At 39.6% G+C, this 22,149-nt stretch overlaps 2 protein-coding genes across 5 annotated transcripts; both read right to left on the reverse strand.

Moving 5' to 3' along the window:
- Positions 1 to 4: 4 nt before the first annotated feature.
- Positions 5 to 7,103, reverse strand: LOC137277676 (protein deltex-like). 4 transcript variants are annotated; one of them, XM_067809546.1, is made up of 5 exons: positions 7,022 to 7,101; positions 5,023 to 5,450; positions 3,720 to 4,606; positions 2,892 to 3,109; positions 5 to 2,586 (listed from the first exon to the last, which is right to left on the reverse strand). In XM_067809546.1, exons 2-5 carry the CDS (start codon positions 5,444 to 5,446, stop codon positions 2,505 to 2,507), a joined length of 1,611 nt encoding a protein of 536 aa, XP_067665647.1. In that variant the 5' UTR covers positions 5,447 to 5,450; positions 7,022 to 7,101; the 3' UTR covers positions 5 to 2,504. The 4 variants fall into 4 exon arrangements, with proteins under 4 accessions (XP_067665647.1, XP_067665646.1, XP_067665648.1 ...); XM_067809545.1 differs by having other exon boundaries at positions 14 to 2,586; positions 5,023 to 5,447; positions 7,022 to 7,103; XM_067809547.1 differs by having other exon boundaries at positions 714 to 2,586; positions 7,018 to 7,092.
- A 2,877-nt stretch (positions 7,104 to 9,980) lies between these two features.
- Positions 9,981 to 15,042, reverse strand: LOC137276670 (uncharacterized). Its single transcript, XM_067808287.1, has 5 exons — positions 14,930 to 15,042; positions 13,234 to 14,472; positions 11,261 to 11,460; positions 10,421 to 10,809; positions 9,981 to 10,262 (listed from the first exon to the last, which is right to left on the reverse strand). Exons 1-5 carry the CDS (start codon positions 15,039 to 15,041, stop codon positions 10,079 to 10,081), a joined length of 2,124 nt encoding a protein of 707 aa, XP_067664388.1. The 5' UTR covers position 15,042; the 3' UTR covers positions 9,981 to 10,078.
- Between the last annotated feature and the right edge of the window lie 7,107 nt (positions 15,043 to 22,149).

Below are 22,149 nucleotides of genomic sequence, written 5' to 3' on the forward strand. Positions count from 1 at the left end.
AAAGTTGAAATTCTTGTACTGCGTTTTATTCCAATTATAACCTATGTTACATTTCACCATATTTCATTTGACATTGTGGTAAGTTTTGTTGTTCCAATTTAAAAATGGACATACTTGAATGATTAATATATACACACACACAAAAGTTAAGCGCCACTGTTTTCATAGTTTCTTGATTTCACCACTGAAGATCAGAAATACAAACTATAAATGTTTATGACTGAATTAACCTTCCATATACATTATTGAACCTAAAATTGTCAACATATGACAAGGAAAACATTCTGCACTCTTCCATTTCCCTACCATCTGAATCTTGAAAATCAAGTTTCACACACTTGGTTTCACCGGTCGGTTGTGAGATTCTCCTGCACTCATACCTCCACAGTCATGGTGACTGAAACTAATTAACAGATAACTACCGCAGAGAGATGGCAGGTGATAGGCATGAAAAATGCTGGCATGTTATGCAGGGCCATTGTTGCCAAACATAATCAAACCAATGATTGAGTATCCAAAGTAGCAGATCACAAAAATAGTGGGTGGCGCCTAACTTTTGTTCATGTGTATAATATAAGGAAGATATATATTCCAGTAATCCTATGCGCATCAATGATTGGTTCCATGGCCGCGTTCGTTACGTCATGGAATGATGGAAATAAACATACAGTGATGTATATGTTTTCGTTTTCTATATCCTCTTCAAAAATAGCTTGAAAGATAGGGAATGCTTTATTTTCAGATGAAACTACAGGAACCGTTCTAGTTTATGAAAGTAGGTGCTGTATGTGGCACGTAATTTCCGAATAATCCAGCAAGAACCAAAACAATGTTAGAGTCATGAAGTCACACGGTTTGTCGTTGGTACAGATGGTATTTGGGTGAACCAATCAGCGGAGTCAGTGGTGTTGCCCTGTGAGTCATTAGTTTCACCGTTATCACAGACCATGTGAAATGTAGTTAAAACAAAAACTCTCAATCCAATTTACAGACGTCAGGTAACGTATGAGAGTATTTGGTATAATGTGAAACAAAACACAACAGTGTTTGGTAAAGTGTGAAACAAAACACAACAGTATTTGGCTTAATATGAAAACAAATTCTACGGAGTGAGTGAGTGAGTGAGTTTAGTTTTACGCCACACTCAGCAATATTCCAGTTACATGGTGGTGGTCTGTAAATAATTGAGTCTGGACCAGACACTCCAGTGAGCAACAGCATGGGTATCGATCTGCGCAACTGGGAACTAAGGACATGTGCCAACCAAGTCAGCAAGCCTGACCACCTGATCGCGTTAGTCGCTTCTTACGACAAGCATTGTCGCCTGCTATAGCAAGCATGGGTTGCTGAAGGCCTATTCTACCCGGATCTTCACGGGTGTCTACTGTACATAAATTAGTATGTACAGAGAATAATAATGTGCACAATAATATGAAGCTATTTTGTGTCTCAGTAAGCACGCTAACAATGGATTTCCATAAGTTGAAATACAGGCATTTTTACAATATTTATCAATATCATGACAGTGATAGCAATATAGAGGTTCTGAGTGTACCTTTTGACAAAACCCAAGTAATAAAATGAGCACAACGACAAAACTCCGCTAGAAAGTCATTTAACATGATTGGGTGCTGTATAAAAAAGTGAAGTTTCCACAATCCGTTGAATATTACACTTACAAAGTAAATATCAAGACAGACATCTACTTAAATGTATATGACAACACCGTATCAATGAGTATTTTTACAATGATCACCACAATCGGTGTATCTAAATACCTTCAACTCGTGAAGATTCTGGTTACAAATGATCTTCATTAATCCATGCTTGTCGTAAGAGGCGACTAACCTGAATGTCAGACTCGCTGACTTGGTCGACACATGACATCGTATCCCAATTGCGAAGATCTATGCTGATCACAGGATTGTCTGGTCCAGTCTCGATTATTTACAGACCCTCTCTATCCAGGTGGAATATTGCTGAGTGCAGGTTAAAACAAAACTCACACATTCATTTTAAATACCTAGGTCAGTGTGTTGTACATTGCCCCTCCTCTACACTCCTTGTTTCTTCCTTACACAGAGCGACTGTCCGAGGATTATGGGAAAACGTGTCACTGAGGATTATCGCATTTGCGTCATCAGCCTGAAATATATCCCATTTTCCATAATCATAGTGTAAAGCGCCGATATGCGATATATCGGTGAAATACTAACCGAACGATTGAAGTTATCGACATATCAATAATATTAATCTATTTCGACACCGATTTAAAGTCATCTTGGTTGCAGGTACGACAATAAGTGTCATTTATGGTGTATTCCTAACGTCAAGACATAATCTGCCTTTCTACCCCTGTTTGCACTGTCTAGACTACTGCACTAGATCTGTTCCTAGCATTTGGACATTAAATGCTGTACAAGATATGTTCCAGTCCTCTTTTCCAATACACTATGCTCCCAGCGTCTAGGCATTGTATATTGTACTGGATGTGTTCTCGGCGTCTAGAGATTGTCTGCTGTTACTCCTTTGCTGGCTAGCTCGTCACGGACCCGCGCCAGATATGTCGGGTCTGGGTAGCCAAATCTGAAACGTACAGGAGAGACCTTTCCACCTCGTTCACAATAGTGGGATCAATAAGTATAAAACTATAACTATGAGAACCGCAGTCAGACTGAAACATAAGCATCTTTAAATGCTATTGACGCGTCATTAATTCTTTTCAAAGACCAAATCTTGCACTTTCTGTGTTTCATTATGGAGCATCATTGATTCGGGGTCAGTCGCAAATTTGAAAAAAAAACAACAACATGATCATTGATAGCATGTCCAAATAGCAAAACATCAGCATTCTCAAATCACGGACCAGTGTGTATCAGTGAATGAGTTACCTTATGGGACCACCATCCATTGATGTTTTATGATGAATGTCGTTCCATGTCACGACATTTTCCCTTCCGGTTGTTGTAGAACGGCCGATGGTAAATGTCAGCTTCCGGTCAAATGCCACCTTTAGAAGCCTAAGGATATCCTTTCCTTCTGGGCAGGCTGGGAGGTACGCTCGTCGTGTGATTCCCTTGTAGGGCATACCAGGGTCAGGGTGCTCTGTCTGGGTACCAAACATGTCATACAGTGTCATACAATGTTCTTACTTAACACTACCTATTGGTAGTTGGGGGTTTTCTTGCTATAATGTCGAATTCAACAGCTATTGGAAGACAGTCTGTCACTGACAAGATGAGCACTGATCTCCACAAATGGTTGATGTGCATAAACGAATCAGCGAGACCGCCTTGGTAATGCTGGACCATTATTGAAAGTAGAACTATACTGTCTGTCACCCATGAACACCCGCCCCCTGACTCGAAATCATCAGACAAGCATTGGTGAGTAGAGACCAACACGAAAACGGATCTCCACAGGATAGTTATAGTAATTACACTCATTGTTTTTCTTGTCACGTTAGAAACATGGATTGCACGGCGACGAAAGAAATGTAAATTCAATCAAACATCTATGAACGTCGCCAAACATCTCCTGATGCTACACACATGTGAAAAACTGTACTGTAGTATGCACAGGGGATAAAAATTGAGTACGGTATTTCCTCTAACAGGCGCCTGGGGTCTAGTTTTTCTAATGGCGCTTATTTTTTACTGACTCGTTGCTTAATGGAGGTCCTGCGCTCTTTACAGGAAATACGGTATTAACATATTTACCGTTTGTATACCACTTGGAATGTCATAGTTGATTTGGATGCTTCCCCAGTCTTCATAGCCAGGCAGGTGAGCGCTGTTGAAGAAAACCTTCATAGTTCCGTCTGGCTGGTTACCCTTGATAGTCCCATAAACCATGTTGCATGTGGGACAAACAGGCTTGTGCTCCCTGAAACTGCGATCGATGCACGATTTACAGAAGACATGGTAACATTTGTCCAGCTGCTTCAGATCAGTGATGGCACCCAAACATATTGCACACATTAACATATCTTCTGAGGTCCCGTCATCCTCAATACATCCGGGAACAGGGCCACCGTCAGTACTTGGTTGTAGGGCAACGGCCTTCGTGTCTTCAGCTGTAAAGGTCTCCCAGATATAGCTGTCGTCTTGCAAGTTTTGGAACCTGTCCTCTCCGGTGCTTGCTCTTCTTGGCTTCTGACCATGGCTATATCGGTCATTTCTTCCAGGTTTATAACCACCTCGTGGTTGGCGGGGCTTGGAATCCACGGCAAGTGACTCAGCTATGGCCCTGTCGATGTTTTCCTGTTCTTTCAAGCTGATCCTCCTGCTTTTGTTCATCGTGGATCCTTTGGAATGACCTTGCCTTTTCGATTGGTCTTCCTGTACCCGTGTACCGTACGTTCGAGGTCTCGCAAAAAGTCTGTCGGGTGGGGCAGGCTCAAACAGATCCTGAACAGCAGACACGATACGTGTCAAAGTGCCTTGAGATACCTTTTTATGCACTTCATACCTCCACTGTGTAACCATTTTGTCTGCTTTATCAAAACTTGATGCAACGAAAACAAGTTCCCTTCTCTTGCTTGGTGTGTAGTTCACGGTGGATCTTGCAGCGGCAATTATTGCTGACTCTTCCATTTTTACCACACCTGAGAAAATGGATGCCATGTATGTAATTTATTAAACTAACAGTCTATACGCAAGTAGCTTATGATAGACATATTTGCAAGTCTTCTTTCTAAATGTGGGGTTGTGGCCATACTAGACCACTGTTACATAAACTGTTTCTTCAAAGTGCAAAAGACTTGTAGATCGCCATAAGAGGATAACCCAAATATTTCGAAAACCTGGTTGAAAAACTGAGTCATGTGTCTTATAGTCATTGTTTGATTTTAACGACGACTTAAATGTTAAGGAAAAATTTGTCATAAACCTGGAATACGTAGGACCATAAAAACATATATATGATAGACAGGAGATAATAAGTACTAATTAGGAAATATTAAGTCCTAATTCGGAGATTAAAAAAATTCAGACTGTGGCACAAGGACGTGTCCGTACTTACCTGCGCCAAGCAGTGGTACAGCTAAGGTATCAATGTCCAGTATTTCAACATTTCTGAAGAGGTCTCTGTACAGATACTTCATTCCCTTCATCCAGTCATCACTGTTCATGCGTTCGATAAAAGCAAACAGGACATATCTAAATGGACTTCCAAGAAACTGTGGACACACAGTCCATAAGTCATGAGATGACCGATCATGTCTGAGCTTATTTCTCAAATGTTGAAAATCTTTCGACTTAGCAATAAGTGCTTTAGTCACTGCACTCTGAACGAGAAAGTCTTGGTTTTCGCCTGTAACAATGGCAGCAGCCCGAACCTCTGCTATGTCCCCATGTAGGAAGGTAACGCGCAACCCAGGAGAATGATGAATTGATTCCACATACTTTAGTTTTGAACTGGTCATGCTTTTTCTTGGAGAGGCCATTCTGCTAAAATAAAAAAAAATATTTTGATAAGAGACACCGGTTCCATACCACCTAAGTGACGAGCCGACGCTAATTTGATTGAAATGGATGTGATGTATGCATGTGTGTGCGTGTGTGCTTGCGTGCGTGCGTACGTGTGTATATGTGGTGGTGGTGTGAGTGGTGCCTGTGTGCGTATGTATGTGTGTGCGTTTAAAACAAAATACTGATGTATATTTCTGGTTTTCAGAATCAAGCATAGGACAACAGACCAGTCTTTCTAACATGTGGTGGATATTTGTTCCTAATATCACTCCATTGTCAGACACCGATGAGGTGGGAGTTATTTTAGAGAAAAATCATTTGATAGAACTGTAGACACAAAGCAAGTATATTCGACAAGCCGAATTTTGTGGCATGTAATGATGTGTGTAGCATTTGCAAACACACACACACACACACACACAAACACACACAAACACACTCATACACACATAATTGTTTGCATTGAGCACTGTAATTGATGCATGTGCTTTAGCAAGTAGGTGTATAAACACAAATACCTACCTGTGGCTCACATACCTACTTGTCTACGTTAATAACGAAAAGGGGCGATGGGGCAGTGTAGAGGTTATATAGCTCTATTCCCCAAATGGGGACAATGTGTGAGGCCCATTTCTGATGTCCCAGTGCAGTGATTTTGTGGGAATAGTGCTAAAAGCGACGCAACACTAAACTCGCTCACTCACCAAAAACTAAACAATGAGAGAATGTCATACACATAACAAATGTTATTGCGAAACACCTTGCCACTCATGTGAAGACGAGGAACATACTTTCCACTTTAAACACATTTTGCAGGAAATCACATGACGTTAGGGATGCAGTATGCTCGACAATAACGTCGCCGACTTGTTTGTATTATTTTTAGACGGGATTGTAACTGACATCCGATGTCTCTTGAATAGCACTTAGCTCTGAAATTAATGCAGTAGCTCACTTTCACTTTAACTATGCATATTTGTGTCCACTGACTGCCCATATTATAATCGGTTTCGGATTTTAAGGGCGATGGAATTTAAAGCGAAAGTAGAGTGAAGGAAACGCATCATAAGGTTAAAAGGCAGTTTCGATAGACGTCACAATATATCAGTTCAAAACACAGTGACACTTCTGGTGAACATTATTCCCCCACTGTAGTGACTGGGTTTATTACACGACGCCACATGACATTGCACGACATCACATGACGGTGATCGTGTTGCCACCATGTGCATTGCATACATTGAAGATGGTTGGTTGGTTGTTTCGTTATACTTCAGCAAAACGTCTGTCAAATAGCTAAATTTGGACCAGACAATCCAGTGATCAACATCTATGCAGTTGGGATACCATGACAAATCAACCAAGTCAGTGAGCCTAACCACCCGATCCCGTTAGTCCCCACTAACAAAAATCATAGGTCACTGTAAAACAATTCTAACCCGGATGTTCACGGATTTCCATATGTAAGATCACATCATAATGGTCAGTCGTTAAAACCTTTATCACAAATCCGTAATTTATTGAGTGAAGTTGAAATTGTACACACCTACCTTGCAAAGCTGCAATTCAACGTGTCGTCAGCTAGGAACAGTATCGATCGTCCATATTACAAAGCGAAAATAGGAAGTGTACAAATCGCCAGGTCACAGTGACATAACTGTATTGTGTGGTATGACACTTGAGAAACATCAAAGCAACAGAAATGTCGGTCATGCGACAGATATGTACATACACAGAGATACACTGACGTGCATGGAGGCCATGGACGGGGATGTAGAACAAGACGTAATCGCATTTGTGATAATCATTTCACTATGCAGTTATAGAGGGCTGTATTATTGTGTTATTACTTTTCTGTACGAAATGACACAAGGTATTGCCATTGATAAACTGACAAACATCTAAAGTGTGGGTAGATTACAGTTTGTACATAAGATTTCTGACACAGTGTGCAACGATCAAGAAAATGTGTCATTCAGACAAAGGGAGGTAAGCGGCACTTCGTGCTAAACATGCAGTGAACAGGTTCTGTTACACCAAGTAAAAATCAATACACTGTTTGCAAACTTCGGATGGAGACATGTGATAGCTGTGATTGGATGACATTATGTAAGATAATTATGTTATTTTTAATGTACATCCATCCAGTAAACAGATTATATTTTTTCACATCCAAGGTTGCCTCTTTCAACACGATGACGTATGCTAAGTATGTGCATGGCTATTTTCAAGCAGGTGAAATTTTGGTGAGGAACTCGGGTGGATGTGTTCAGCTTCCTGAGTTAGGAAAATACGGAGGCTAAGCTTGACTGAATCGTGTTTTATTGTAGTTTAAAGGCCAGACTGTACCATTGTGTACATGAAATAGCTGCTGACAGCCTGGATGTAATTTTTTTTCAAGTATTTCGTACTTCTAATGCGTACGTGGTGGTTTGTGGTGTTGTGCACAGATTGAGCATACTTTCTGTTTGTAAATGTTGTACGCCAAATTATACGCCGATGTGAAATAACAAAGATGTACTTTGTACTTTTTGGCTACTGACAAAAAACTTGAACTTGTACATACTTACCCTTTTCTCAAACACCTGCTACATTTATCGGGTTTATACATATGTAAACATTATATATTTTCATTTAGTGTTTTTGTTTCTTCTACAAGGGCGCCTGTTCAGATACTTTACATTGTGGTTGCACAATAAAATAATGAAGGGGTTCATATGTGCACATTGCCGAGTTCTGGCAACTTTATGTGGGATATGGGACAAAAGTTGTGGATGACGCGCTGTGAATAGAATTTAGAGTTTCAAATGTGAAATAAGCCTGAAATCATCTAATAGTTTGAAAAAAACTAAAAAGAACCCATAACGCTAATCATTAATTTTCACCGTTGTTTATTCTTGAATTGAACTGAATATGTATTTGACGTACTCCCTCCCACCTGGCATTAACGGTCTGTTTGTGTTCCCAATATTACTTTTCTGATTGTGGTTTATTAAAAAAGAATCTCTTATGCCTTTTGGAAATGATCACTTGTCTTTTCCCATTTTCCTTTTTCTGTCACTGTCTGCAGCTTTAGTAGGGATGACTGGTCTTGAGTCAATAATTCTGGATTAGGCATAATAATTCTCTGTTTTTTGTGAATGCATCATTAATGAGCGAATGATTTTACCTATACAAGTTGCGATGTCATATGGTGCTCTTTGACTCAAAACCCACACGTCAGGACAGTCAGCCAACAAACCTAATCAAAGGGAGGTAATAACTGTTGGCGTCACATGTACAGTCAGCTAACAAACCTCGTCAAAGGCGTTACAAGTTCAAACGAAATGGATAATTAGCGTAGATTGAACGAGGTATGATGTATATGGGCATGTACTTTATGTTCGTGTTTTCTCGGAGTCCAGTCCAGAATTTCATTCTTTAAATTCAATCGGAGGAGTCCGTCGTGATCACAATTGTGTCAGCACAATACTGGAAGTATTTGTTACTTTCAGAAAGGTAATCTGAAAATATTTCAGAGCAGTAACAGTCAAGATAACACAGAATCGTTAACAATGATGCTAAACTTAATTCTCTTCCTTGATACCACCACGATAGTCAGCTCCGTACAAACGTATTCTGTACTCTGCGGAGATGTTAGAAGGCAGTTATTCTGGGATGATGAATTGGCGTCTGTTCTCAAGATTACGGATTTCTACTCCTAGATTCAGTTAGTTCATTCCAAAGTTCGACAGTAACGACATGTATTACTCAAAACAAAAAGTGTTCCATATTTTCAGATAGGTGAAGACATCACTTAATAATATAATCATAAGCACATACCCATTACTGTCATTTTAAGCAAAAGTGTCAAAATACTACACACACAGAGAATGATGTCATTATATTGTTCGAAGGAAGAAATCTAAGAATAATCCTAAGAACCCTTCATTCATTCTTCTCCCAGTTTGCATGATATACCGATGTTACTATGTATAAGGCACTTCCTTCAATGTAATTAGGCTTGAAGTCCTGCAATGTATGAATAAATCGTGAAAAGCACCTGCAGGGTGTGTCACTCTCTTATGTGTATCACAATACATGTATTCTAAACTATACTCTGAAGTGCTGAACACAAATTGTATTTCAATGTATTAATTGTCCAGTACGAATTTCAAAAGTTGAAATTGTAAATGCAGTTTAAAGATACATATTCATTTAATAATAAACTAAATTCTTGATTATAAGATAATACATTTAAATTTTCAAAATATGTCTCACATTATATTGAACAATGTAAGATAAAATAGTTCAAATGATAACCTCCGTTGCCATGGAAGTCATGATAAGGTCTATATTTCAGTGCTAGCAGGTGCTGATTCCTACAAAACTCTAAATAAAACAGACGCTCCTAAATGATGATTTTGACAACAAAATTTGAATAACACCCGAGAAACCTTGAGCTGTAATTGTTTTAGTAAGTGCTGAGACATCCTTTTCTTGTCGCATTAAACAAACACAAGATGAAAGTTTGTAGTTTTGGTTCTGAATGAAACTGGGCAGGATCAGATTTTCACAAATTACACCATAATGCTTGTGATTTTATTTGGCATACTCGGTTCTCTCTGCTACAATTTAGTGTTGAGGCATCCACTTTGACATTCAGGTGAAAAGTCCATGAGTGGACAGAAGCTGACGTCACATGTGAGGTACATGTTGTCATGGTGATGGGGCACTTCGAAGACGTCGAAGTAGAAACGTGTTACCTTGTTAACATGTCCAATGATGTGCGTGGAATTGTTGGCTTCACACCTGTATCAACAAAGGATATTAATTATATAGAAGTCTCTATGGTAAAAAACCCCAAACATATCACCATAACATCTACACACAGTTATGTACTTTGGTATATCTCCCATTCTCTTCTCGTGTATTCGTTTCGTTATTACATATTTTTGATACGGGTTTACCTGTTGAGTATAACTGGCACTTGTGTGGAGTTTCCACTTTTGATGTAGCAGTTGTCCACCAGCAGTTTGACATCGGCATCAGCACTGGTCTCTACCTGGACGTAGACACGTGACCCAAGACCGACCTCAACTAGACTCCCCTTCATTTCGTTTGTGTAAGCAGCATTTGTAAAAAACTTGATGGCAGCCTCATGACTTTGAATTTTGCTTGTTGCTTGAACGGTGACCTTGGACTTGTCAACGGGAATGAACCCTTTGACATCGGTTTCGTGTTTTTGGAGGACACACTGCAAGTTGTAGCGCCATCTTGCACCGTCCACTAGATTTGTCAGAGCGTCTATCTCATATTCAATCAGATAGTTGTTGAAAGTCACTGTATTGTTTTTATCCTGAAACAGAAGATCCATTAGTCCATTTATCCTGACAAGAACAACTGGTCAATTTCGAAATGTATGAACTACGAGAATATATTTCCAAATATATCATTTGTAAGAACTCTACAGGACATTCCCAAAGCTTTGATCTTCAGCCAGCTGGTTTGACATTTGCACTACCATCCATTCCTATTTGGCAAATTAACAATAAGCGTAATGCAGTCATGGTAAATGTAAGTAGCGATGGTCGCTTATTCTGATTGACAAGGCATTACTAGCAGTTCCCGAATTGTGTTTAAAGTTGTTTAATTGTGTTTTAAAACATACATGGCCTCCGTTAAGCTCCATGTAGGAGGACAAAAAGGATAAGTATGATGCAAGCCTTGTAAGACATTAAAACGAGGACATCATACTTTGACAAGTGTGGGAATCCTTGTAGGAGATATTAAAAGAAAGATCATCATACTTCGACAATTGTGTTGCAGTCCTTGTAGGAGACATTAAAGATAAGGACATCTCCCTCCAGGACTCCAGGACAGAAGGCGTTCGACATGAAGATGTTCTTCTTAACAGAGGTCGGGAATACAGTGGCGATGTCTTGAGTATCTACTGTGACTATCCAGTTGTCTTGAGTACAAGTTAGGTTAACCGAGTGTTCCAGAGATACTGAAAGACGTACATGTACTGCCATTTTAGCATTTATAGTACAAAGTTCAAGAATTAAGGTGAGGTGTTATGTGTGATAAAGCACAAAACCGCTGAACCTGACCAAATTGTAGTTAACATATGTATAGAAATATTACATACGTCCAATTCTACTTTTTGTTTCTTGGTTGATATAAAACCCACTCACATGATTAACTGGGATTAAAGTAGGCTAATGAATGTAGTGGAACATTGTTACCCCATGGGTGAAACATGGGTGGACATTGTTTTGCATATTTACACACTTTTAATTTACTCTTGAAATCTCATTGGATGTAAACCATTCGTTACATGGGTGCTTTCGTCGCCGATGCAGTGACAATTAAATTTAATTCTGGGCATATCTTAGCCTCATAATTGAAAAAAAGCGAAAGATAGTTGATTTGGATTTTTTACACACTTAGTATTTTTCCATATAAAATTTCTAATTTGAATTATTGGTGTCTATGTAATCAGTATATATAAGGCGAACGCTGTCTGCAAACATTTCCGAGTTTGAATCCATTATCATTGAGGTCAACTCGCCAAAACGCACCAAATTTGGCTCAATAAATGCAATACATTGTGAACGGGAAGAAATTCATAAGTTTCCTTTTGTACGCACATTCCATGCACCATTTCCAATAAAAGTCGGGGGTTTCAATTCCCTTGCGTCAGTTGACAACCTTAAATTTGGTGTTAAAGTCATGCCTAGACTTACTGAGGCTCAGTGTAACAATGCGATTGGTCATTTGGAGGCTGGGGAGTCTCAGTCAGCGATCGCAAGGTAACTGGGTGTGTAACAGAGTACCATAGCAAGACTTTGGCAGGTTGGTCGACCCCGTGTGACCACGCCCGCTCAGGACAGGTTTATTCGGCTTCGACATTTGCGGAACAGGTTCACCACATCATCCTCCACAACATCGGTAGTGCCAGGAACTGCTTATGTGAGGCTGGTATTCGTTCCTGAAGATATTTTCGACCTGTCCTTTACACATCAACATCGGCAACAGCGCAGACAGTGGTGTCGCCAACATCTCCCATGGCCATTGCAAAGGTGGAGAACTGTTATTTTCAGTGTTGCGTCACGTTACATGCTGCGATGTCCAGACGGAAGAGCACGCGTATATCGACACCATAACGAACGTTGTGCTGCAAATTGTGTACAGGGAGTGGACAGATTTGGTGATGGCAGTGTCATGGTTTGGACCGGCATACGGTGGCAGGACAGATCAAATTCAGGTCCACGACAATTTGACAGCTCGACGCTACCTTGATGAAATCATAAGGCCTCATGTCCTTCCTTGCATGAACCGCCAGAAGGTCATTTTTCAGCATGATAACGCTCGGCCACATACAGCCAGAAGAACCAGGGATTTCCTTGCCCAGAACAACGTTCTGGTTCTTGATTGGCCCTCACGATCACCGGATTTTAATTCTATTGAATATTTGTGGAATGAATTGGATCGTCGTGTGCGACAGCGTAACCCTCAGGCACAGACGTTACCTGCTCTGTTTGTGGCTTTGAGGGAACCCATTCCCAGGCACTTCATCCGGAATCTGGTCCAGTATATGGGACGCTGACTTCTCTGCGATCATTTGTGACGTACACTTTCTTGCAAAAATCTACCGTTAATGTTCATTCAGGTTTTCTTAATGACTGCCCTATATTACTTAACCTTAGGTGTATAAATTGACAATTTTCAGCTATGCGTTTCCTTTTTTTTTTGAGGACTATATAACGTGTATACTCACCACTGACATCAGACACTGGGACACTGAAATACCCATACATCTCAACCGATGCTGTACCAGTCACAAGGACGCCAAAAGGACAAAAGGAATTACTTTTAATGACGAGGGAACCGGAGACGGGATAGAAGCTGGCTAAGGCGAACGTCTGTGAACCTGTTGACCGATGTGACCAGTTTTCATTGACATTTATATGTGGTGTACACTTTGAGCTTGTGATAATCGTGACCTGTCTCTTGTACGCCATGGAATTGCCCTGGATGTCGGGTATTACATACTCAGTACCATAAGCATCAGTTGGTCGAACGATCGCAGCAAACACCTGGTAATAAGTTGTGCCGGCTATTTGTAGGACAAGTACTGGATACGAGCTTCTGATGTATACAGCAAATGTTTGATTGAAGTAGTTATCGTAAACCTCCGCTTCATTTAAAATGATAGACTCGACACCCGTGAATGTGTCAATGGAGATTTTGGTACCATTGTACATTGCTGTAATTCGAATGCTGTATTGATCAATTCCAGGAACCATTGGTACAATGAACGACTTCCCCCATGTTTCCATTGGGGGCACCTGACTCATAGCTCCATCACATCTGTTCCCAGGATAGCACAACAAAGGAGCGCCTGAAAACACTGCCACTGAATGACTACTCTCTACAACGGTCCCCACCAGATCACATACATTGTCAGTACTAGTTGTGTTAGAAGCAATCTGGAGGACTTCTCCCTGTTGCAGGGCAATATTGAGCTTGCCTCCCTGTTTGTAATAGTCACCCATTAAGGAGTAAGAACAGGTGGAGTTGAGATGAACGGTGACATTTGTGGAGTTATAGACTGACATCACTCCGAGGAAAGCGTTATTTGGCACTGAGGGTATGATGTACCTGCTAGACAGAGACGTCAATGGAAGAACCGGAAATGCATCGACTGCACCCCCGTCGAGCCTTCGCTGCATGACAGTAAGAATCACCTTCGTTGTGCAAATAAGCCCCACTGCACGTTTGTCCTCCACATCAGTACTCATGGTCAATATTCTGTTTGTCGGAAGGTGGAGCAGTGTGACACTGTCTCTCCCACGCAGGTGGACATAATACACGGCACCGTCGACGTCTGTCACATTGCACATGCCTTCTCTTGTGTGTGTGATGTATAGAAAAACGGCCGTTGTATCTTTTTCAGTATTATCAGTCCATGGCAACAAGGCAAAGTTAAACTGGTACCCTTGGTACACTGTAGAACCTGATGGATGAAAAATAAATGTAAGTTTTCAGAAGCCATTACACTTATTCTGGTATCATTCTTTCTTGCCTCTCGACTGATATGTTTGTACATACTGGTGCAAAGGAGGCTGTAGGCCCGTGTCAATATGCTCAGAATGTTTCAGCATTTGGCATGGAATATGTAGTTGTACGGAATGACAAAGTTACTCTGAAAAGGCTATGTGCTTTTCCGCAGTAATGATAACGCTATACTTTCTATTGTCGATAATTTGAAGTGTATCAACATATTGTTTTTTTACAGTTGTGAGAATCTAAAGAGAAATTATCATTGGCCAGCAGTATAAATCATTAAAAGCATTAGCTGGTACTTCACTGTATGAAGAAATTTATGACAACTTTTAGACAACTGAACAGATACCGCTGACATTAGTGAATATAATGGACTACATAAAATGTTTTCAGTTTACAGTTCTCACCCGCAACTGAGTTTGTGATGTAGAACATCCATAGCAGAAGTCCTGTAGAGAACATGGATATTGCTGGGAACCCTGTGCAGTGAATGTGCCACTGTGTACCTGGCAGAGCCATATATAACAGCAGATGAGATAAGGGATCACATATATGTCATCGCGAAAGTGTGGGTGACCGGATGACAGGCTCAGCACAGTCTCCCTCTAACACAGATCACTAACAGTGCGAACAACTGTTACACCAAAGAGTAATATTATATAAGATTAAAAACGTATGAGAGAATCCAGAAAAAGTACAATATTGACTGGATACTTAGGACACTGCGAAATGAAGAACACACGGCTCTATTTGTTTAGGATTTTACACGAAAAGTAAATCCACTTAAGAAGTGGAGAAGAAGAAATATTAGCGTATCTCATATACAAAGTAAAACAACGAACATTGTGTCAGACAATTAAAAAAGAAACAGCAATAGCTGAAAGTACGTGACTTAGTAGTTATAGTGCGCTTGGTTCAAAAGCGGAGCGGTGAATTGGAAACTAAAGGATATATAATAAAAATTTTGATCCCAAAAATAATAAAAGTTGTTTATCAAACTATCATAAAAATATTGTCAGAAGGGACGAGTGCAGAAAAAGTTATGGCCAGGGATGGAGACAGCACAGCACAAGTTAATGAATCGAAAACTTTGTCGGCACCTGTACACCTCTTTCTCGAACAACAGACTGCCCCTTTCTCTGCAAAACCACTATGCTGCTCAAATGTGTCTTCAAAATATTTCAATTGTGTCTTTGGTTGCACGAATTACAACTTCAGACAGGCTATGGTGACACAACAGGAAGGAATACTGGCAGTTGTTACGTGTTGATTCCCAAACCGGATGTCCCAAATAGGAAGTCCCAAACCGGAAGTCAGTCCTGTGAAATCAACAAGTACCACAGAAATACGTGCAATGAACAACTTTATTTCCAACTGTTATGGGTTTCCAACTCTAAATGTTTCAATACAAATGCATCACCACGATGTACAAATTTGTTTTGTAGAACTGGTTCAGAGGTATTGTTCCCTGTTATTCAAGTGTATTGGTTCGTGAGACAATGATTTTCCCGTCATCAAACCTTTTGTTTGTGTTCCTAGCATTACTTTTATGGCTATGTGTTACCCAAAAAGTGACCAACGTTCATCTTTCTCTTTTACAATTTTCTTTCCTGTTACTTTTTGTAGCTTTGAATTACAGATAGCACTGGTCTGGAGTTATCAATTCTACATTAGCCATAATAATTCCCTCTTCTGGATCCACCATAAATGAGTGAGTATTGCTATCTATAAAAGTTGTGGTGTGATGAGGTATTCTCTGGTTCAAACCCTATATGCCAGGCCATTCAACTAACCTAGTCAAAGTGAGGCAATAACTGCTAGTGTTACATGGTCTGGCGAACGTGAATGATATGTTGGCTATGACATTCATGCATGTTCTTCACGGAATTACTCGTGAAGATCTTGGTTGGAATATTGGCCTTCAGTAAACCCATGCTTCTCGTAAGAGGCGACTAACGGGATCTTGCCGTCAGGTGGTTGGGAGGACTTGCATGTCATCGGTTCCCAGATCGATGTTCATGCTGCTGAACACTGGATCGTCCTTTCCAGAATCGAAGAATCTAGAATTTACAAACCGCCGCCATATAGACCTTTCCACAGAGCAATGCGTTAATCTCTGTTATCCCGCTGCGTCAGAGTCGTCCGCCATTAAGCGGCTACAATTTGAAATTGACGTTTGACGTCTGGGAACTTGCTGTTTTTTCCGAGAATATGACTAAGGACAAAACAAATCTACGTATATGGAAGCACTCGCTTTATACCGTCGATAACTTGCCACGGAAGGACTGCCACTGCTTTTCTCTGTCATAGGCTTCCTGTGAATGTACATCGTCGTCTTGTTTGGGTGTCACGCGTTAATCGGATCGATTTTCACCCATCTGATAGAAGGTGTATTCATCAAGATAATTAGTGGCACAATACGTTATTTCATCTGATAATTAGATACACTGAAATGAAACGTCAGATACTTTGTTATGCTGTACAGTGCTGTACAGTGGGGTAACACCATGCAACAAAGAGTTGCAATATCTTTACTTATTATAATATTTACGTTATTTGATTAACATATCCTAATTACTTTACCATTCATGTATCGTTACCGTACACAGTAAAGAATTACTTTATTGTCAGTATTTCTTTTTTCACAGAAACATTAAGGCTCTAGTGTTTAACAGGAGTGAAAAAATATTGAAAAGGTGATAACACACCTGTAGTTAGTCGAGTAATCGGAATGTAATTATTATATTTTTATAACTCTTGTTAGATATGTCATTCGTTTTAGTGGATATTGATGGATACATTCCTCGAACAAGGTAATAGCCTGACATTGCTCCTATATCTTTAATTTTAGTATCTGCATTTTTGTTTTTATTAAGCTGTCGTAGCTTTCAACAGAATCAGTGTTTTCGTCGTAAAGTGTAATGATGCAGACGACATACACTAGGGTGTGCGCGCGAATTATGATTCATACATGCAAACTATATAATGTCTACATATTACATTCCTGTTATACATTTGCAGATCGCTTCTTTTTATTAAGTTTCAAAATGCATACAAGTATGATTATAAAGTAATTAGGATTATGAGACCAAGTATGACGTATATTGACAAGTGTCTACATACTGGTGAGTGAACATTACAAACCAAGTAAATTTAGCAAGTGAAGAAATTTATCGCGCAGTATTTTCACTTCGACACCGACCTCGCTCAGGTTATGTTACAGGTTGTGTCCATTTGGTAATAATTCCAATACATATTTAACTACTAGTAGAAAGTAGTTTTGATTTTCTAACTTGATGAGAACAAACCATAATCTCAATAATTCTAACGGACTTTAGCCCGTGACTTCATGATTTTCAAAAATGGCGGCGCCAATGTAATGAATCCTATGTAAGTTTGTTTTCACCGACTTACAAAATCAAAATTACTTTTCACTGGTAGTAAAATATGTATTTTATTGAGGGACGTTAGGATTTTACATGACATTGCTCATAACATAACAATTTCACTCTTGGAAGCGGTCAATATAAGGGGTCAATATAATATTACTTACGATAATGTTGTCACTTCGACCACAACCTCGTTTCCGAGGAAGAAAGAGTTATATTCATGCAAAATCCTTTCGGTCAGCAATGTGTAGTAAGCAGTCTTGATTTTATAAACTCGATGAGACTTGAACTCCATTTTCTATCCTGGAAGCATGGTAGGGGGCAAACCATCCGATTTAGTATACACCACAGGCTTCCACAACGGTCGCTTCGCACACACTCACAACCAATTTAAGCACAAACTACGGGGTCCGGTGGAAATCTGTGCATAGTGACACCATCACCCGACCCTAAGGAGCAATTGACGGCAACACAACAATTCGGCATGTCTTTGGTGACGTCGGGAAATCAGCAAAATGACGAGCTTCCTGCACATTTTCTATACATTTAACTGGAAACCGTTCCTTCTATGACGTCACTGTAGGGCTCTGGCGACAGAGTTACGTAACCTGTCTGCGGTTTCGTTTGCGGGAGAGAGAGAAGCGGACGGCCTTTTAGCAACTTTTGAGCGCTTGGTATTAATTAGCCACAAGGGTTTTTTTAAAAATATGGTGTTCCGTTTATGACTAACCAGACGTCTTTCATATGCAGTGATAAAAAGAGTACCAAAAATTGAGTTTAGTCGTTCTTTAACCCTTAAACTGCTATATGCGTAAGACTATATATACAGTGATAGAAAATAGCAAATTTAAATGGCCAACAGTTTTGTCTTTGGGACACTGATATTTTGGAGAAAAAAACATTGCAGGTAGTGGCCACAAAAAGTGGGAGTATTTTTACTGATAAATCGACACTTGGGCCACAAAGAAACTCTCTCAAGTTTCAAACATTTCATTATAAGTGTAAGTAAGTAATAATAATAATGTATTTATAGAGGGCCTTATATCCAACATAGAGATGCTTAGTGGCGCTCTGACAATACTGGGAAGGAAATAGTTTATATAGCTTTTGCAGAAAGACAGCAGTGAACAGGTGAGTCTTTAACAGAGATGAAAAGTTTCTTTTGAAGACTGGTTCCTGATTTCCTTTGGAAGAGGGTGCCACAATTCAGGGCTGGTAAACGAGAAAGCTCGAGCAGACAGTTACATCAGTAGTAAATACTGACTAATATAATGATTATGTTCATTAAAAGCAAACACACATATTCATTCCATACAGGAACACTGTGATTTATTATCAACCTAAATAACTAGGTAGTCATGTCTAAACATTTAGATAGATATTACTCATCTAACTCTTGACATGATCTTAATATGAATAAATAATAAATACTGACGATGGTTCTTGAAACATCAAATCATGATAAACAGACACCATTCGGGGAATGTCTTTGAAAATATTTAAATGCCCTCGCAAGTTTTGAAAATACTGGCAAGTTCAAGTTTAGACCACAGGTCTTATAAGATAAGTGCTGACTAACACGTTAAATGACACACTTTCACGTTAAATACAACAGTGTTAAAAGCCTTCGGTTTTAGTGCAATGTTACAATCGCCGAATTACAACATAGTGCACATGATATTGACATTACCTGTTCATTTCTTTAAACGTTAGTACTTTACATATTTAGGTACCTGCAATGTTTGTTTTGCACATGATATCAGAAATTACTGTTATTTTGAGCAAGGGTATCAAAAACACTACACCAAATAAAGAGATGTCATCCTATTGTTTGAACAAAAGAAAAATAAATCTAAGAAAACTCAGATTTTCGATCTAAGAACAGGAACCTTACAGTCATTATTCTACCACTTTTAGTAATATACATCATATACGAAGTAGGCTTTACAATGTCTCTAGAGTGCATGAGATCGTGATCATATCTGCCTGTACATTGGGACAGTTTGTCATGCATCAGACTACTTATGCAAGATTAATTAGTTTCCATTGCAAATTATCATTACATATTACAATCAGAACCGGGTACATGGCCTACATGGCCAAAACAATTTTGACATACTCAATAATGAAAATGTTCAAACTGCTTTAGATACATATTCGTTTAAAAATAAACTATTATTGTACATTCCCACCAAATATTTAAGTTCTCAAACTATATCTTATATTCAGTTGAACCAGAGTCAGTCGTTGCATGTGCTGATTCCTGTGAAACACTAAACAAAACGGCCGCTCCCAAAAGATGATAACCTTTTGTTACCTAGTACTTTTTTGATAGCATTACTTACAACCTTACTTTTCATTCAACAGATGTTAGCTATCACACAAGATGGTAATAATCAACGAGGACAGGCAGTCCCATTAGTGTGACTTGATCTTGTTCGTCTTCTTCTTCTTAATCTAAAAGCATATGAGGTAAAAGTTTAATTTAACTATAAAACGCCAAGGCCTTATAAATTAACCAGTCTCGAGTGCGTGTTCTTATAGCGTTACATGAACACAAGGTGAATGTTTGGTATTGAATGAAAATTAGCAGGATCGGATTGCTGACTGAGTACATAAAATATTCTTTAAGTTGGCACTGTCGGTTCTCTCTACTACGAATTTGTGCTGAGGCATCCACTTTGGTATTGTTGATGAAAAGTCCATGAGTGGACAAAAGCTGACTTCACATGTTGACACATGTTGTCATGGTGATAGGGCATTTCAAAGACGTCGACGTAGAAACGCGTCAACTTGTAAACATGTCCAATGATGTGCATAGAAATGGTTCGCTTCACACCTGTATCAACAAATGACAATAATTATATGGAACTCTATCATGAAACAACACAGATGTTGTGATGAAAGCATAATGTAATCTTATTCACGATTGCCTTGACTAAGCAACGTGTGTTACACTTGAGATTACTCTAGTCTTTCTCCAAGGCTACACCGAAGCTTGCAAACCCATGGACGTATAGGAATTCTATCCTTTACTTTCTGGTTAAGCCAGTTTTTGCTGGGGAATACATGGGGCTTGTAACGTCATAACGTTCCATGAAGGTACATATTGTCACATTTTGGGTCGTAGTGGTATATAAACACCCAAAGGGATGTAACGAAATTAATATACCAAGTTCGTTTCAGGACGAATTCCACGATAATCAATGCATGTACCCTCATCAAAACAGTATCTCCGAAATGAGACACAGAACACATAAAATCGAAGGCGAACTTATCGGGTTAGGGTCTTCGATTCCGAGCAAATATACCTGCTCAGAATCTATACCGCTATTCTTTTATTTTCAAGACACTTAAACCACTCACATGCACGTGCGCTCTGAAGAAAGCATGCATCCTCATTGGCTACACACAGGCGCACACGTACGCACGCGCGCACACACACATAGATATGCTCTGAAGGGAGTCTGTGCCCTAAATGTCATATGAGACTGATGGCTTTATTCAGTGAGTTTTTCATCTCAAGCCCCTGTGAGAGAGACCCATTCTTTTGATTCAGATTCTCTAGAAATGAACATTTCTAAATAACAGTATTAAATAATTGCCAGACTGTACAAAGAGTGTGCAGTAGCCACAGTGACGTTTGTAACATTTGACCACAGAAAGGTATTGTGTGTTGTTATCTTTATTACATATTAATCACACGCGTTCATCTGTTATGCATGATCGGGACTTGTGGGGAGTTTCTCCGCGTACCTTACAGAAGATAGAGGCCACCCATCTTATGTGTAATTGTAAGTCATAGCGACGTGTCTGAGGTGAAAGTTTCCAGCAATATCAGGACACCAGAAATAGGTTTCGCACATTTACCTATGTGGGCAATCAAACCCGGATCACCGGCGTGAAGAGCGGACGCTTTAACCACAAGGCTATCCCATCGCTCTGACATTGGAAAGTCATGTATCTACAAACATATACAGATTCGTGCCAGATATTTCGGACACCTGATTTCACATAATTTCAGTTCAATTTTCCGACCACTACTTAACTAATGACATCACACTTATCAACTTGCCTATGGTTCCACAATGCATAAAACCATAGACATCCATGTTCAAGGAGTTCACCGCACTGTACATTGCCTGATTAATTTGTTGTCATCCGATAAATAAGCAAAGAAAAATTCAAGTGATATTACGTAATTATAGGTAAGACGATTCCTCACAAATGTGCACGGG

The sequence above is a fragment of the Haliotis asinina genome, chromosome 3 (assembly GCF_037392515.1).
Source record: "Haliotis asinina isolate JCU_RB_2024 chromosome 3, JCU_Hal_asi_v2, whole genome shotgun sequence".
NCBI classification, from domain to species: Eukaryota; Metazoa; Mollusca; class Gastropoda; order Lepetellida; family Haliotidae; genus Haliotis; species Haliotis asinina.

Excerpts from the sequence above, each read along its gene's own strand:
- LOC137276670 (XM_067808287.1), bottom strand. The coding sequence starts at position 15,041 with ATGGCTCTGCCAGGTACACAGTGGCACATTCACTGCACAGGGTTCCCA. Across the intron at positions 11,461-13,233 it reads CCCAGTGTCTGATGTCAGTG|TATCTCTGGAACACTCGGTT; the intron begins GTGAGTATACAC and ends TACGTCTTTCAG. Across the intron at positions 10,263-10,420 it reads GTGCCAGTTATACTCAACAG|GTGTGAAGCCAACAATTCCA; the intron begins GTAAACCCGTAT and ends TTGTTGATACAG.
- LOC137277676 (XM_067809546.1), bottom strand. The coding sequence starts at position 5,446 with ATGGCCTCTCCAAGAAAAAGCATGACCAGTTCAAAACTAAAGTATGTG. Across the intron at positions 4,607-5,022 it reads TGTACCACTGCTTGGCGCAG|GTGTGGTAAAAATGGAAGAG; the intron begins GTAAGTACGGAC and ends CCATTTTCTCAG. Across the intron at positions 3,110-3,719 it reads TTCCAAGTGGTATACAAACG|ACAGAGCACCCTGACCCTGG; the intron begins GTAAATATGTTA and ends TTTGGTACCCAG.